The sequence below is a fragment of the Ursus americanus genome, chromosome X (assembly GCF_024610735.1).
Source record: "Ursus americanus isolate L20-20 chromosome X, mUrsAme1.1.p, whole genome shotgun sequence".
In the NCBI taxonomy this organism is placed as follows: domain Eukaryota; kingdom Metazoa; phylum Chordata; class Mammalia; order Carnivora; family Ursidae; genus Ursus; species Ursus americanus.
In genome coordinates, this window is record NC_142164.1 from 96,254,910 (window position 1) to 96,274,050 (window position 19,141).

Genomic DNA, 19,141 nt, shown 5'->3' on the forward strand with positions numbered 1-19,141 from the left:
GGGCATCAGATAAAATCTCTAACAAGCCCCGCCCCCTTCCTACCTCCAAGTCCTGCAACAAACTAACAAAAACATACATACGGTTTGGGCATTGTTTTTAGTGAAACACAATAAATGTTTACTGAAATGCAACTATAATTAGGCCAGGAGAACAGGGAAAAAACGGTGCATTTTATTTTGGGCCGATCGTTTGTAAAGACTGTTCCTCTTTGATTTGACTTATTTTGCAAATTACTAATAAAAGACTCATAGGTCCTCAGATGAAAGTTGAATCTGAGATACAGTTCAAATTTTGATTCATGTTTTATGGTCAAAAGAAGAAAAAACTATTTTAGTATTACTTAATCCTCAGCCGTGAAGTCTAATATAGACATGAATGCTACCAACAAATGATACTAAATAGAAGTATTTTATAAATACCTACACAGTGGAGAGGCACTTAGCTCTCCAGCAGAAGAGGGAACGTTTACTCTGAGCATGGCACGTGAGTAATGACTTTGACCTGCAAAACTTCGCAGGACTGACAAGTAGGTGGAAGGCCATTTAGTTTTACGGGAAGTTGGAGCCGAGGTTCAAAGTGGGGAACAGCAGGTAAGCAGGGGGAAGAGGCTGCAGAGGCCCTTCAGGCCTTCCTCTGTAGGCTAGTATTTGGACTTTCGCTTGTGGTTAATAAGTAGGCATCATTCTCCATCTCCTCATTCTAGGTGCCCGAACTTGGCCTTGCTTCTTGCCTCCTACTACTCTCATTCTTTTTTTGTTGTTGTTATTTTATTATTTTTATGATAATTTTTTATTATGTTATGTTAGTCACCATACAGTATAGCCTTAGTTTTTGATGTAAAGTTCCATGATTCATTATTTGTGTATAACACCCAGTGCACCATGCAATACGTGCCCTCCTTAATACCCATCACTGGCCTATCCCAATCCCCCACCCCCCTCCCCTCTGAAGCCCTCAGTTTGTTTCCCAGAGTCCACTCTCATTCTTTACTCAAAAATTATCATTTCTCTATGCCATGTTTCCCTTTTTTTACTCCCTTTTTTTTTTTAGATTTTATTTATGTATTTGGGAGAGAGAGAGAGTGAGCATGAGCAGGGGCAAGGGGCAGAGGGAGAGGGAGAAGCAGGCTCCCAATACAGGGCTCGATCCCAGGACTCTGGGGTCATGACCTGAGCCGAAGGCAGACACTTAACCAACTGAGCCACCCAGGTACCCTTCACTTCTTTTGTAGATACACCATTTTTCTACTCTTGCCTCTCTCTCCCTCTTTTAACTCCTGCATTTCCCAAATTTCAGCCATCTTTCAGTGCTTGTCACCGCTGTCATGAGATCCTCTCCCGGGGTCATCCAGGCTTCCGCCAGGATGGAGTCAGCCCATCGACGAATGGCTAGGTTCAGTGTGTCTTGTCGCTGAGCCTGCTGTATGCTTTGGGTATTTGTTTGTTTATGTTGCTTCCTTACAACAATTCGTCATCTGACAAGATTTCAATACTTTCTGAGGCATACTGAAACCTCTGAAGACAGTGGTGACTATGTGCTCTTAAGAATCAGCATGAGAAACAGACTCATTTAATTCGTCTTTGAAAAAAAGGACCAGAAACTATTTTTCAGACTCTTACTTGAATTCTAGGGACTGACAGAACAGTGGGAATGATCTTAAGCAGGACAGAAATAGTAGAGCAGTAAAAGATAACACATCATAATTTTACGAAATCGGAGAGTAGAATTTTCTCTAGCAGTTTCACCAGTGTCCATAATGTTCATATTCTCACATACTTTCACTTGACCAGTGAGTGAACGGAGTCAGTGATTAATCTGTCTCCAAGGAAATCTTTAACAAAATTACAATTAAATCACAGGATTGCATTCTTGAAGCCTCTACTTGTTCAATGAAGGTTTGTTATTTGCTCTTCAGTTTCCCTCAGTCTTGATCTTTTCTTCCAATCTCTTTTTATCCCTTCTGTTTCTTCTTCCGCCTAGTTTGTGGTATTTGGCCAATTCCTTAACTCCTACCTACTTATCCAGTTTGTCATTGTACAATTTCCCGTAACTGCTTCTTAGCTTAATCTTTTTCTTTATTGGTCACATTTTATGTTCCATTTATTGTGCTTTCATTCAGTTTTGAAAAGTTTGGCAAATACACTTTTTTAAATGTATGTAATGTTTTCATATAAAATGTACTGGCTGCTTTTGCCTCATATTCTCTCCTCTGTAAAAATGTAGCAGTTCCTTCCTTGCCCATGATTTCTCTTACTTTCCCTCAATTTGAGCAGACTTGAGGGACATAAATGTGTGTCATTTTCTATAATTTAGGAACATTTCTCAATTTAAAAAACGTACAAGAAGTTGAGATAATGCAGTAACTATAAAACATTTCTCTCTTGCTCACTCGCCTCTTCCACGTGTCTCTTGCCTACTCTTTCTTTAACAATGAATCTATTTTGTACTCCTTTTTTCCCCTTACCTCCAGAGATTCTGATGCAGTCAGCCAACGGTGGAATTCTGGGCTTTTATATTTTGAAAAAGTTCCCTAGGGAAGTCTGATACGGAATCCTTATTAAGAATGATGCTTTCATATCAGAATCAAAACACAATAAGCTTTCTAACTGTGATGAATAATCCAATAGATTTAATTATGATTCTCTTTCTGTCTAAAACTAAAACTAGATGTTAATTACCAGAGAAATAGATAAGGATGCCTATGACAACAGAACATTAGTATGATATCAAAGCTTGGAAATTTTGCTGGTAGTGAATAATTCAGTGCTTTAAATACTTAGAAGCTATAGAATTAAAATTAATTTGTTTTTCCCTAAATGAATGAAGTTGATTGAGGTTTTACATTTAATTTCTTACATCAAATTTTATCTTCTTCGGGCTCAGAGGCTAACTGCAAAACACCACGTACAAATTTTTTACCTCCTCTTTCGATCCATTATTTCACTGTCTTACGCTTTATTACTGAAAGCTCTCCTCAAATAGATCATACACTGTAAATACCTCTCCTGATTACAAAATCTTCTCACACAAATGCAAGAGACTATTTAATGAGCTCTTCTTTCACAAAATTAAAAAACCTGAAGGCCCTGGTTTGGGACTCTATATAAATGAGATTTAGATCTAACAATTTTAAATTATTGCTTTATTCTTAGCTATTCAATTCTATCTCTTATCTGGGAAACAGAAATAATAAAACCCTTGTTGATTCTACAATTGGGTTGTAAAAGTCACTGCGGCCATCAACCATGAAGTAGAAGGGCCAAGATCAAAAATACAAAGCAAGGGAGCTGATATAAAAATTCTGAAGCAGCTGTAGTTTATAGCATTATAAACCACCAGCAAGAATTATTTGGTTGCTTAACAAAGATTCTGTCATCCAACCACTCAGTGTGGCATTCCTGGACCAGCAATATCGGCGTCCCCCCAGTGCTTGTTAAAAGTAGAGAATTTCAGGCCCTCCACAGGCCCACTGAACCAGAATCAGCAGTTTGGCAATTTCTCTAGGAGATTCTTATGCACTTAAGTTTGAGATGTGGGGCGCCTGGGTAGCTCAGTCAGTTAAGTGTCTGCCTTCAGCTCAGGTCATGATACCAGGGTCCTGGGATCAAGTCTGGCATTGGACTCCCTGCTCAGCGGGAAACCTGCTTCTCCTTCTCCCTCTGCCTGCTGCTCCCCCTGCTTGCGCACATGCGCACTCTCTCTCTCTCTCTGTCTCTCTGTCAAATAAATAAAATCTTTTAAAAAAATATAAAAAATAAAGTTTGACACGCAATGCTGTAGCACACATCTAATACGTACTCCGGGCATTTTTTCAGAATATTACTATTGGTGTGGATATTGGACACCACTGAAGGTACAAATCAGAGTGTTAATCTTTCTCCTGTACTTTCCCGACTTCTGTCTTTTAGGCAAAGATTTTCCCGTTCCAGCAGTTGTGCGTGATTGCATGATCCAGCTAGTTCGCAAACCCTGTAGCTTCTGCCCTAACAGTGTATTGGGTTTATCTTTTCCTTTCTGGAGCATTATCAAAAGTCTAGTCTCACCGCAATACTGGTCTCCCAGAATCCTGTCCTAGTGTTTTCCCTGTGTCCCTGTCTTACCATTAACATGAACTCTACCTCAGAATTATCCAGAAACACAGCTCTAGATCTCATACTCCTGTACTTACAATGGAAGTTATTTTCTTTTTGCCACCCAAAGCATTACAGTCTGTAATGAAAAGGCAAGTCCTCTCTGCTGAGGCCCAAGATCCACCCGAGGCTGCCCCGTCCCTGTCTCTGCACTCCCACCCCCACACATTGACGTGGAGCCCAGGTCCATACTCCTGATCACATCATGGAAATGGCACACCATAGGCCCTGACTCATGCCCTTCCCTGCCCTCCTGACCCTCCACGTTTCTCAGGTCTACCCATTTTTCATATTTCACATCCCCCAGAGGCATCTCCTGTTGATCCTTCCACCGAGATCATCCCTCTTCTGGCGTATCAGTTACGAGCATCTTGCTTTCTCTCTTGTATGGAGTACACCAAACGATCCTTCACAACTGTGTCACACCTTTTCAGCTAGATTGTATACTGCCTGAAACCTAAAGAATGGAACTTTTTTCTTTGAATCTCTAGGAGGCCCAATAATAAGTATTAATACTAATGATACCTTGACAATGATGAAACTGGACATCTCCCTTCCTCCCCCACTTCCTTTATTTAGACATGCATGTGTTCCCTCAACAGATAGTTACCAAAACCTCCCATGCGCTAAGCATTAGGAACAAAATCGTGAATGGGACACAGTCTTTGACCTCAGTGAATGTATGGTATAATAGGAATATAGACACTGTTTGTCATGAATGAGTGTACCTGTTACTAAGCAAGTAACAGTGAGTGTCCCATGCCACCCTGGTGTGAATGGATGGTAAAGAGTGAGATTCAAGGGAATGGTGCAGTATCACCTAGTTGCAAGGAAATGTCACATGTTTACTAGAGCATTTCTCATGTACATGTAAGAGAGTATGGTGAGGAAAGCTTATGAACAGTAACTGCATAGTTTTATGTTCATTTGAAGCACTTGTGTCCCTGGAATAATGGCCTTGTTACCATTTTTGCTGATTGAGTCTTAACTGTTAAAGTTATACTACCAGAAATCCTAGTATTCAAAATAGTATTACACAAAAGTAATAAAAAAAAAAGATTTCTTTATGTGGAATAAGAATCTTAGAGAGGTTTGAACCAGTCTCACAAGACATGCATTCATTCATTTATTTGGCAAACATGGACTGGCGTTTACTATGTCCTTGGTATTGGCTCAAAAGACAGGGAAATATAAGAATATAAGATCACGAGAATCACATCTACCAGGAAAGTGTTCTGCCTACTGACTTTATCCTATGAGTACAGAGGGATTTGTTGAGTCCTTTTGATTTAAACATGGTAGGGATCTCAAGTTCTCAGATTATTTCATTTTCTAACGTACAGATTTAGTACTTGATTATTTTAATTGCCTAAAACATTCTGGATGATCTTTAAAAAAAAAAAGTGCCATTTTTACGTAATGGTAAAAAACATTTTTGTTTTTAATGTGTATTTGGTTGTGGTAGTCTCTTTTTAAATGACACTGCTTTTCTGATACTCTTAAAATTTCATTCAGGATAAAAAGTGGAAGATATTTAATCTTGACACCATCAATGACTCATAAAAATGTTCTGGTGTCTATAGATTATTTTTAAATTTATCACTGTACCTTAGGGATTTTTTGATAGGCTGCCCCTGAAAGCAATTAATTTTGTTGTATGTGGTTTTATAATGCAAAATGCCTTGATGGAAACAGAATTTGAAATAAATTTCCTTCTAATATAGCAATGAATTTTTGTTTCAATATTTCTAGAGGTTTTTTTTTTAAAATACTGTGACTAAACTATGTTTGTTCATTTTCACCTCGCCTATCGACAGTCATTAAGAAATCCAAATACTTTTTTCATGTTGAAATTTTACTACACTTCATAGACTATTAAACATGGAACATCCTTGTGGGGACAAGAAATCGAATTTGCTCTTGAGAAGGTTTCCAACTAATTGATTTGTAGGACATTATAACATCTTCTAGCTGACAAGCTTTACAAATAGAAAGACCGGAGGTGAACTGAGAGGCTGCTTTTTTACTGACACATAAAAGGTATCTGTCTGTCTTGTAGCCTTTGGATATAGGCATGTCAGTTTCATAAAGAAACTTCCACACCGCGTGTTTTTATTTCTTTCTCTCCCGGTAGAACCACATGTGGTAGCACATTGTTAAATCTTCTCTCAAATAAAAGGACGTAGGGCTTCATTTTTGTTTTGCCTTTTTGGTATCTTATAGGAACTCCAGGATGGCATCGGACAGCGGCAAACTGTTGTCAGTGTATTGAATGCGACTGGGGAAGAAATAATCCAACAGTCCTCAAAAACAGATGCCAGCATTCTACAAGAAAAACTGGGAAGCCTGAATCTGCGGTGGCAGGAGGTCTGCAAACAGCTGGCAGAAAGAAAAAAGAGGTAGGATGACAGATAAAAATAGGAATCCTACAATTTTAGCAGAGCTATTTAAGCTGTCCTCTAAGAAAACCTCTGTGAAAGATTGGAACCAGGGTGAAAGACACTAAGGGGAAGGAACCCCTAAACTGTTACTCAGTAGCAATAATGAATTTGTTTTCTGTTTCTCATGTACTGAAACATGTAGCTGCTGTTAGTGAAATAGACCAGCACTTTACTATTTTAAACTTTCAAGTTTGTTTTAAAAACCAAGCGATTGTTCAAATATGAATATCTTCAGGATATTCCGGTGTTAACAAGCTGAGGCTCATTTAGTTGAAAGAAGATGACAAAAGGAAATTATAAATGACTATCTTGTGTGAAAGATTGCTATTTGGCTAGATTTTTGAACAGCTATAAATGTGACTCTGATGCTGAAAACCAAGATGGTCATATTTTCTTTTTAGTTCCACTACATTTGTCAGTACATGATTGAAGAGGGACTTGGGCTGACAATGGTCAAATCTAAAGGGGGAAAATTTTTTTAAAAAAATACAGGGGAAAACAAAACCTCAGAAAGGCTATTGTTGAATTCAGTCATCTTTTAACTTTCCCTTGGAAGGTCCTGAAAGCCCAGAATGCCAAATGTATGCTGCCACACTTGGAAGGCATAGATATTTTTATAAATGGGATTTTGTACTATGCTTCCAGTTGTTGATGCTAATGTTGCCTGTTTCATAAGGGAGGACTTGGCCTTTATTTACCAAATGAGACTATTGTTTTGAACAATGAAAACTCCCTTCTATTGCCAAGCTCTTGCTTCCTACCTATCATCTACATAATAGGTGGATTTTAATATTCAGAAAGCTAGGACAACTCATTGATGAATGTCTTTGGTGAGGATGTATTAGAAAGGTTTCAGAATTAGGTCCATTGTCTTTGCCCACCTCCTCTTGGCGCCTTTGCTCCTGTTGCATTATTCAAAAAGTAGATAGAATTCATATTCCTCTACAAAAGTGATGTTTTAGTTGACCTACACACACACACACACACACACACACACACACACATGCACACACACAAACACACACCCCTTGATAAAGTTTAAAAATAATAGCATCATCTAAAAATATTTTTAGTTTGAATCTTGGCTTAGAAAATAATTGTGATTTTTATATAGATAAGAGGAAATAAAGATCTAAACTTTGTGGTGAAACTGCTTCCTTGGGAAAATCATATACTTTTTTCCCCACTTTGAAATCTCTCTATTAAACATACAACTCCATCATTACTTAAATAACTGATATGTTTATACTACGAGCAGGTTTAAACCTGTATAATATCATTTCTGAACTAAAGTCAATCCAGTCTAAAATAAGATGTGAAGAAATGGGCAGATTAAGGAAGATTGCATAGCATGCTCTAAAAATTAATAACGAATTCATAAAGTAGGTTAAATGGGTTGGAAGATTATTTTTCTTTATTATATATAAAGCATTGTTTCTCATTTTTAAATACCCTGCTCATATACTGTTTAAATACAACATGTCAATATTTTCTCTAATAACAAGTATTTAAAAATTCAGGTGAAAAAGTGATCTGTTACTGACTTCTGAATGATATCAGAACTTAGAAAGATAGGGCATTATGCCTGTTTCACCAAACAAGCTCTAAAATTTTGGCTCCTTCGAAGTTTACAAGAAAGTAGTGTATGCTGACACTGTGGTGAAATATTACGCAAATTGTAGGTTAATTACAGCTAGCGATTTGGCTGTAATTGGTTAGAAATATTTCTCCCATTTAAACGTTTTGACCTACATTAAATATTGCACTTCTGTGCTTTAAAAAGTCAAGATCGGCTTCCTTGAGGGTTTTTTTTTTTTTTAACTCAGCTTTTAAAGTTGTCTACTTCACGCTACATTTTAAAAATAAATGTTAGCATATTTAAATTTCCACTGAGATCAGTTTTGTGGCATACTTCCTCAGAATTTTTGTATCATTTAAATTTTATGAAATGTAAAAAAGTAGTAAAATAAAAGTGCCTTTTCTACCAATACACTAACAGCTCTTTCTAAGCATCCAGTAGCAAATAAAGTAAAAGTAAAAATATATATATAAAGAATATGTTAACCTAACAATTGTGGGACAGCTGTAATCATGAAACTATTATTAATCAATGCCATGCTTTCACTGCAACCCAAGGAGAAGTCAGCAGGAAATAGAAGTTATTTATTGCACAGGTGAAAAACAAGATGACTATTCAAGTTGACATCAGTATTCTCAGTTTTCAATGGGCTTTAAATGCAGCTGTTGGAAATATCTCATGTTTCCTAGTCCATGTACACATATAAAAGAAAGTACAGAATTTAAGCAAAAAAAAAAAAAAGTGTGCAAAACTGTTTGGAGACTTTTAGCTTGAAAATGCAAGATATCAGAAATATGAGCAGAAAATTCCCAGAACAAATTTAAATAGCAGTGGACATCCATTAAGGTTAGTTTATGTTGGAAGTAAATGAAGTATAAAATGCAGTCAATTAGGTATACAATTGAAGATAGAAAATTCACTGTTGCCTCAATTATGTAGCAGAGGAACTGGATAACATCTATAGGTTTAAACATGACAGTATAATGAGTTTAATGATGGCTTAGCCACCAACGTGGTCTTTGTAAATGAAGAAGATGCAAATGAAAATTTATCAGCCATAAAGGAAGTCATAGGCTAAAACAAAGCAAGCCTACGTTGAGGATTCTTAAGCCCAGGTCCATTGGTAGGATTCAAGGGGTGCCATGAGCTTGAATTGGAAAAAAATACCTCTCCATTTTTGCTAACCTCTAATGGAAATTGAGTATTTTCCATTTTGAATAAAGGCAACAAACCAGAGTAATACTAGCAGTACGTGTGAAATCACAGGTATTTTTATATTTCAGTAGAGTTGTTACAGATATCTCAAAGTATTTTCATGGTTATCACTCATCAAAACTGCATCGGTTATCAGATCTTCCATAAGATGTTATCAAGGTGTTAATAATAAACAACAACATGTATTGCTATCTCCCAAAAATATTTTCTAGTAGTTTTATAACTGTATTTCAGTACAACTGACTTTCTTCTGTGTTCTGGGTATTTTATGTTCTGGACTTCAAAACGTGATTCTGAGAAGAGTCCCAGGCTTCACCAGATTGCCAGAGGGCTCCATGGCATAGGAAAAAAAGGATCTGAACTATTTCTAGCCAGCTGTTTATTTGCTCAGACCTCATTATCACGTACTATGGTCTCAGTCCTTTTAATGATGTCACTATTCTTATACACTCCTTTTTTTCTGGAGTATTCCAGGAGATGTACCAGTGAAGGGAATGTGGGTAGGCAGGCCTTTGAGCAGTGGATAGCTGACAACAAAGGGAGGCCATGTTACTTAGAATAATATCAGTTAATCAAAGATTGACTGGAAGAGGGCAGCAAGGTGATGGGAAGTAGAATCCTTACATTGAGGAATCTTTGAATCATAATCCATATCAGTAAAAAATGATCTCAAGAATTGATCTCTCCTTTTCCCTTTAGGCAAATATGGTATTGTTTCCACCATTGTAGAGATAAAGCAATTATTTTACTAATATATAGAGAGGAATAAGTGTTTTAATTTCAGTGTTACCTGATTGAATATACTGCTTGAAATTTTTCTTTTCCCAACATTTTAAATAAAAAATTACAAGCATATAGAAAAGTTGAAAAACGTAGCATAAGGAATACCCACATACCCTCTTATCGTTCTCCTAAATCCCTAGATTCAACAGGTAACGTTTTGCCATTTTTTTCCCTCCCTCTCCCTACCTCCCCCATATGTCCCTTTATTTAATATAGGGAATAACACACACACACACACACACACACACACACACACACACATTTTTTGTCATTTTAACATTCACAAGTAAGTTACAAACACCCCTATGCTGTACCCCTAAATACTTAGAATAGGGGCATGTCGTATATACCATGCTTGTTTATCATGCTCAAGAAAATTAAACATAATACCATATTATTATTTATTATCCTGCCCATATCCAAATTGACCAAATGACTCAAAAAATGTCTTTTATATCATTCTTTGAGTTTTTCACACCACTGTCCCATCATGTTTTATGTATTGCATTTGGTTTTGTAGGAGACGAAAGAAAAAAACCTTTCTGCTCTACCCTCTTAGCTTTAATATCTGGAGACTGCGAGTTAAATTGACAAAAGACACATTAATAGAAAAGGCATACAAATTTTTTTATGTCAATTTTTTAATGTGGCACAGACGGCTTCATAGGAAAGAAGTGAAAATGCCAAAGAAGCTGTACCTAAGAGCTTAAATACCATTTTGACAAAGAGCGATTAAATTGTAGAGAAGTGACAAGACAAAGAAAAGGGGTTTGGACTTCCAGGGGTGATAGATTGCAGGAAGGCAAATACATAGGGAAACTAATGGAAGATAAGGATGTTTTAGTAATAAGCAGATTCAAGTCCGTGCTGCTATCTCTAAGTGATTAAAAAGTCTTCTCTTCTTCTTGGTCCAGAAAAGGGGAGAAGGAATACCTTTACGAGGGGAAGTGTATGCCCTGCCTTAAGGCAGAAATACACTGGGTTGAGAGCTTTTCCTGTGTCTGCTATTTCTCAGTTGCCTTCTACTCAAAATAATTCTTATGGCCAAGTGGCATATTATGATCCTCTTCATTTCTTAGGTTTCTTCAGTCTTATTTATTTATTTATTTATTTATTTATTTATTTATTTATTTATTTATAAAGATTTTATTCATTTATTTTAGAGAAAGATAGAGCAGGAACAGGGAGAGGCGCAGAGGAAGAGAGAGAGAGAACCTGAGATCATGACCTGAGCTGAAACCAAGAGTCAGCTGGTCCTTAACCGACTGAGCCACCTAGGCGCCCGTCTTCAGTCTCTTTTAGTGGAAAATAGCTCTCCCACTTTCATTTTCTTTTCGCTGATACTGACATTTGGAAGAGTCTGGTACAATATCCTCAAAAAAAAAAATCTCATCTTTCTAGATTTATCTAATGTTTCCCTTCATTATGTCATTTAGCTTGTTCTGTATTCTCTGTATTTTTTTGTAAGCTGGATGTTGAGACTTGAAAAGATGCAAGTCAAATGTTTTTGGCAAGAATACTTCATAAAAGATGGTGTGTACTTCGGATCACATCAGGAGGTCATAAAATGAGGTGGTCCCACTGTAAATGCTGCTAAGTCTGATCACTTGGTTTAGGTGGTGGCCATCAGATCTTGAGTTAAGTATCATGTTTTTTTGAAATCAATAAGTCATCTAACAGCTTTAATATCCTTTGATGATCTTTCCTGAGCTCACTACATTAGGGTTGCAAAGTGGTGATTTTTTTTTTTTTTCTGAATTCTGGTATGATCCTACAAGCGGATTTCCTCTATCTAAAAAGAAAAGTTCTCACTTTTCTTCTTGATATCAGTATGGATCTATGGATTCTTACTTAATATGTTACAATAAATAATAGTTATTCTTCTTGTTGATATTCTCACTTTTATTAAATTTGACTGGTGGGAGCTTGTTCAAGCTTCTGGCTTAAATGCCCCATGCTCACTGTGTACTTTTCCCTGCCCCATGTTTGGAATCAACCATTTCTCCAAGGGCCTCTGGTTTCTTTTAGTGGGAAAATGTGTATGGAACCCAAAATGTGGGCAGTAACCCTTTCTGAAAGGAAGACTGGCATCTTTCTGGCAAGCAGTCCTAGGGGAAAATGTTTTTACGTTCCTTTTGTAAGGACACAAAAATCTCTTTCAGTTACACAGCAAAGTTCAAAGTAAGGCTAGGTCTGTTAAAAAGCACTGGTTGTGCAAGACTCATGTAAAATCTGTAATTTCTTACTCATTTCAATGCTTCTACTTCTGATGTTTTGAACCAAAGTTTACCTGTATATAATCTATACTAGTTTGCCAAGCAAATTAATGGTGTAAATAAGCTAATGGGAAGCATTCCTAAATGTACTTAAGGGAAGAAATTGTTTTTTAAAGACCTTAGTTCATTGTTTGCATGCAAATGGATGCTGTTAATTAGAAATGAGCCTTATCTAATTCATTAAAGTAGGCCTAGTAGGACCTCTTCTTGAAAAATCTCCATTAGCAATTCATATACTCTATGCACTCTTTGTGAGACAACTGTTTTCTCTTAAGTCTTCTTTAATTTTGTCTCCTGAAGAATTCAGGCTCCCCTAACCAAAATAGCCTTCTGTATAGCACCCTATTTCCTACAAAATAAAAACCAAAAATTGTAATATGACTTAGAAATCTCTTTACAATGCTTATAATCTTTTCAATGCCCAGCATACCCGTTAAACCAGAGCTGAAAGCCGCCTCACACATTCCCACTCTGCCTTCAGGATCTTGTCAGCCCTGACTTCAGTCTACTTGCTCTGTACTTGAACTTCTCTGGTTTCTCGCCACCAATTTTGGTCGTGGCTCTCTGTGCAGCCAGCCCCAAGTTCGCAGACTGAGTGCCCACAGATGGAGTTCAGCTTGGAAAGTATGCAATGTTTTTACATAGGCACTGTTTTTGAAATAATTGCCAACGTTTAAATATCAAGAGGCTTCATATTTTCTGAACAAAACAAAAAAAAAAACAAGGACTCCTGTCTCCTTTTGAAAACTCAGATCCGAGGGGCACCTGGGTGGCTCAGTCCATTAAGCGTCTGCCTTCAGCTCAGGTCACGATCCCAGGGTCCTGGAATGGAGCCCCACATCGGGCTCCCTGCTCAGCGGGGTACCTGCTTCTCCTTCTTCCTCTGCCTGCCGCTCACCCTGCTTGTGTGTTTAAGTCTTTTTTGAAAAGGTTAAAAAAGAAGGAAAAAGAAAACTCAGATCTGGTTACTAGGCCCTCACCCCCACAGTTCAGCTGCGTCTGAGTGAGGGATGTTTCAGACTTGCTCCTCAAAGTGTGGTCTCTGGACTAGAGCCCAGACACTACCTGGGAGTGGCTGAGAAATGCAGGATCTAGTAAATCATAGTCAGCATTTTAACAAGGCTCCCAAGTGGTTGATACGCACATGAAAGTTTGTGAAGCGCTGGTTTGGGCAAGCAAGCTTACTCTTCAGTTTGCCACACCTGTCCCACTTGAGTCGCTTACATTAACTGCTTTCCCATAGACATTTTCTTTATAATACTTCATACAGATGCTCGTATAATGGCGGTGGTCGTGGTGACAGCACTTATTATTGCCAGGTGCGGTTCCCAGTGCTTTACACAGCTCACAGAATCTCCATTAACAGCTCTATTCTTATATTCATCTTCACAGAGGGGCAGTTGGGGCACAAATTGCTCAAGTTCTTTGCCCAAGATCGCATAACTAGCAAGTATTTGAACCAGGATGTAAACGCTGACGGTCTGACTCTAGTATCCTTCCTCTAGATCCAATTTTTTCATTACTTATCTTAGCTTCGACCTTTAGTATTCTCTAGGATATACTTCCGGTTTCTGCCCATCAGCCTCTCACTTAGCAAACCCATTCCCTTAGTTGGCCGTGCTTTGTAGCGAGAGGATAGGACATAGAATCTGTTCTGACCTAGCTTTCCAAACATGCTGTCCATCATACTCATTATTTCAGCTTGCGTCCCAAGCATAAAAAGACCTGAAGTTTTCTGTCCTTCAGCTTTTGCCAAAATCATTTGCTTTTTGAGATTGAGTTGCCTTTCTCATAATTTTCTCTGAAAATCTTACCTAAGTGCTCTTTCTTCAGCAAGTACTGCTTCCTGTTCTCAAACAGAGGCAGTTTGTTCTCTTAAGTTCTTCTTGTTCCTTTTTATAATACATTGTATTTTATGTATCTGTTATGTATCATACCCACATGTGTTTCATCTTCCTTGGCAAGACTGAAAGTTTCATGAGGGCCCGGCAATAGCTTATTCTCAGCTCTAGAGCCCCACAATACTTGGCAGAAAACGTAGTACATTGTTGGTAACCAAAAAAAAAAAAAAAATCTCAGTTTCAATTCTAAGATTTTATTATTCATATTCAAATTATACTAGGATTATAAATCTCTACACTTGACATTGCTACATGGATTAAAAATAGATGTACAGGGCCAGAGGCATTTTTCAATGTTTTTTATAATATTAACACATTTTCATGGATCCTCTTTAGTTCTGGAAATTGGACTAGATCAATTCTAATCTTAAAGAAGTTGGGTTAATATTCATGTTTTAGGTATTCTCCTGAATTAATACTCTTGAGAGACAAATGATTTTAACTTCCATAGCTATTTATATCAAAAAGAAGCTCTTTGATTCAAATACTTCGTACATTTGTTTACCTCAGTTTTACTCTATCACAACTAATGAATTCTAGGTAAAATAAGAAGAAATTAGCCTTGGGGCACCTGGGTGGCACAGCGGTTGGGCGTCTGCCTTCGGCTCAGGGCGTGATCCTGGCGTTACGGGATCGAGCCCCACATCAGGCTCTTCTGCTATGAGCCTGCTTCTTCCTCTCCCACTCCCCCTGCTTGTGTTCCCTCTCTCGCTGGCTGTCTCTATCTCTGTCGAATAAATAAATAAAATCTTAAAAAAAAAAAAAAGAAGAAATTAGCCTTGAGATGGGTATTTTATTTTCATCCAATCTATAAGCACAAGATGTTTTCCTTTGTAATCCATATCATCAAAGAGCTATTTTTAGACTGATCAAAGAGGATCATACAGTTATTATCCACAGGTGTCTATGGAAAATCTGGTCTCTTCCCATCTGTTATCTGATGACTCTTGAAAAGCTTTCAAGGACATTCATAATTCTTCATCAAAAGACTATGGAAAAATTAGCTTCATAGTTAATCTTTTTATGTCATATTTTATTCTTTGCACTTGGCAAATTCTAGTGAAACTGACTAGCCGGAGCCAAACATGCTGTCACATTGGCTGGTACGGACAGTATCACTCTATAGATACACATGTGGCTGCACTTTATTCACGGCCTTCTATAAACTCTTGTGGGCCTGGGGACATAGGAGTTAGAATTGGTCATGGAGGATGATCTCTGGAATGGGCTTTGAAGGATGTCAGGAGTCAAATGAAGAATGAATGGATGGACATGCCAGAGGGAAAAAAGTGACATGAGTAAAATCAGTGCAACAAGAAGAAGTGGGCTACGTAGAAGGACTACATGCAGTTTAGAACAGAGAAGCTCTCTTAAATCTTGATTTAAATGTAATTATCCTGAGTTCATCATTCTGTATGTAAAACCAGCTGCCCAATTTCTATTCCAAACTGAATGCTGGATATTAGTAACCTGTATATGTTTTTGAAAGCTTTTCGAGTAGCCTTATTGTAACCATGTACCCTGCCTCCCACCACTTGAGAGTAGCATTTCCAAGAGCCAACTATGTGTTGTTCCCAACCTGTTTAATACAAGGTATTCTTGTTTTTATATTTTTATTTAATTAAATATTATACAAACTAATAAAATAGGAATGCAAAGAGAAGGAATTATGGTTTCAATGAAAACTAAGTTGAATGCTCTGAAAAACTTGATAATCAGGGAAAAGTCAATTAGATATAGATGAGGAAACTGTTCAAGATTGGGAGTAGAGGGTAGAAATCACAAAAATCAGAAAGAATTTTACATTTAGATCTTTCTAATCTCTCTAAAACTTACTCTACTTTGAAGAAACCAAAACTGAAATTCATAGATGAAATGTGGGAGTGGTTTATGTAAGAAAGAGTTTTAATAAGAGGATTTCTCTTGTTATGTCGAAAGTACAAAGTATTTTGTGATACAAGCAGTCAGGATGGAGCAGGTCAGGGAAGATTCTGTATCTCAGACCTTTTCCTGGGGTGGGACAGAAGGGCCTTGGAAGGTTTCAAATTGTTCAAATTTGGAAGCACATCGGCCCCTTTGCTAGTTGAGCTCAGGGTGAAATGAAGAGGTTGAGGCTGGCAGTAGGGTGACTCAAGTAGTTCTGTAGTATTTCAGATTAAGGATGAGAAATGTCTGAGGAGAATAAAACTCATAAAGACGTGACAGATTTAAGATACTCAGTAGATGAAAATAAAATGACTTGGTAATTGGTTAGGTGAGGGGGAGTATGAAGGGAGGGCTCTAGGGTGACCCCTTATCCACATTTCTGGCTTGGGCAACTGGCTGAATTGAATGCATTAGCTCGGATAGGAAATACAAGGGAGATAGCCCAGATGGAAAGAGGGGCGCACATCAGACATACAGACTTCACCTTGAGATATGACCGGTTTGAGGAGCCTGTGGATCATCTAAAACAAGGTGGTCAGAGAACATGTATTTGGAAGTGTACTTCCGAACATGAGGAGGAAGACGGTGGCAGATGAGTACTTGCAGTAACTAATGAAACCGAGGTAATACATGTGATCTCCCTGAGGCACAGACAATCCCCCCCCTTAACTATCCTGAGTCAAAAGGGTTGGTAAACAAAATACCGGGGATATATCAGGAGACTAATCTGATTACAACATACAAGAAACTAAGCTCCAAGTTCTCATCGTACTAATTACAGATCAGAAATGTCCCCATGTCCCTATATATGTATGGGACCCTGGTGAAGGGATGTCTACAAGCATATTTAAAGCATGGATACAGTGTTCAGTGAAATGCAAATGGTCAGTACCTAGAGAGACAGTAGGTGGAGAGACTGGACTATGAGAAATAAGCACAGAGCAAAGCCTGCCCCGGGAAGACTCCTTGCTTGAGATCCTGTAAATTCCTTCTCCCTTTAAGGTTAACGATGTCTAAAATTTGTCTATTGTCCATCTGTACAGCAGCTACACCTAGAAGCCACCAGTGTCTTAAAACAGGTCAAAGGGAGTTTTGCATGCTTTTCATTTTCCTTGTTGCTGAGGAAACTTGTATTGCCTACTGTCAGAGCCTATCCTGTGAGACATAGGTCTTACTACAAGCAATCATTTCCAAAGTACTTTTTGTTAGAATTGCAAACCTTCATACTGCTAAAACTGAACACAGTATCCACAGATCACTTTGATTCTTTTCTTGGATTTAATATCATTAAAGCATGCCTTCTATATGTGTGTGACTCTATCCTCGTGTTTTCTTGAACAAGGCTCTTCTATTTTACTAATTCTCAATTATCACAGTTTGGCCATTAATACAAATCTAAAGTGATCACAATAAGGTTTTTCTCACATTGCCTAATATAAGTTGAAATATTTTTCTCTACTATGATATGTTTTTAAAAGCCCTTTCTAAAATGGAAAACACCATACATGTGTGAGCTGCTAATCTAAGAATTTTTCATTTACTGTTATAGCGGTGGATGTATAACTATCTCCTTCTTGTTTTTAGAAGAAGGCCTTATCTCTTCTTTCACAGGAACCTGGCCCTCATTAATTATTCTTCCTCCCCCGAATGCACACAAGCATATCCTTGCCCTATTCCTCCTGGCTTCCTGCCCCTTAACCAAGTAAACATTTGTAGCTCCCAGATTAAAAAATAAATTACAAATACTCCTTTCATAATGTTTTCCACTGTACTTGACAGAATTCTTAGCTGTGAATAACAGAATCCAGTTCTGTTTAATATAAGCAAAAATCAACTTTATGAGAGGGGTAAAGACCTCCCAATGCCAAAGAGAAGTCTAGAACACCAACTCCAAAATGGACAGAAAGCAAAGCAGAGGCTCAGTTTCAGGAACTATATAGTCCAAGTCATACCCTGGGTCTGCATGCTCTCAGAGACCACCTCACCCCTGCAGACAGGGGTGAAGAATACCACTGCTATTGGAAAGAGTTGGAAATGGTACCTTGGAGTTCTTTGTCACTCATTCCAGATTCGAAAACTGAACTTCCTCCATTTGATTCCAGAATGACCTTGGAATTCCCCCCCACATATATAGGGTATTCAGATTCTGGGCAGCCCAAGATGAGAAAGATCTCTTACTCCCCTTTCCTAGTTATTATTCCCATTTGAATTCTTCTCTTTATAGTCACTAATACTTAAATTCGTATCTTCTGTTTTATCTGTTTTGTTTTGTTTTTGATCTTCATCCCCACTACTGCTCTGATAATATCTTTGCCAAGACCATCAGTGATCTATAGTTAATCCACTGGACATGTCTTAGTCCTACTTTAGGCCACTTGGCATTAACTGACCACTTTCCAACTTAGCACTTTGTCCTACCTTGCCTACCATATCATTAATTTCATCTGATTTTATTCCTACCTTTCTGTATAATTCCTTTTTTAATTGCCCTCCTCCTTTCATCTGCCCCTTAAATCCTGATGTTTCTAAGTGATACTTCCTCAACCCTATCCTCTCAATCTATATACTTTCCCTGGTTGTTATCCATAGCCACAGACGTTAGCTCTACCTATCAGTTAGAAGTCAAATCCAGAGGTACACAAAAATGTACTGCTTGAAATAATATAGAAATGTATCCATCTATCATGTATAAAAGTAATCTGCAACGAAGTAGGCTGGCATCATTACTCTGTGATGCCAAAGACCAAGGCTCCTTCTATCTCAAAATCTGCCATCCCTTGATAAGGCCCTAATGATCCAAGATACAGTTAGCTGTCCAGCTATCACATATGCTTTTCAGGTTGCAGGATTGGGAAGCAGAGAGAATGGGAATGCCTTTACCCTTTTAGG

The 19,141-nt window shown here is 37.9% G+C and overlaps 1 protein-coding gene across 11 annotated transcripts in view; it reads left to right on the plus strand.

Annotated features, from left to right (window-relative positions):
• Positions 1 to 19,141, plus strand: part of DMD (dystrophin) — a 2,097,152-nt gene that overhangs the window by 1,285,059 nt on the left and 792,952 nt on the right. For all 11 annotated transcript variants that reach the window (XM_087859359.1, XM_087859361.1, XM_087859356.1 and 8 more), the window contains one exon: positions 6,355 to 6,530. In XM_087859359.1, the coding sequence (XP_087715485.1) occupies positions 6,355 to 6,530 (176 nt within the window). The remainder of the gene's footprint in view (positions 1 to 6,354; positions 6,531 to 19,141) is intronic.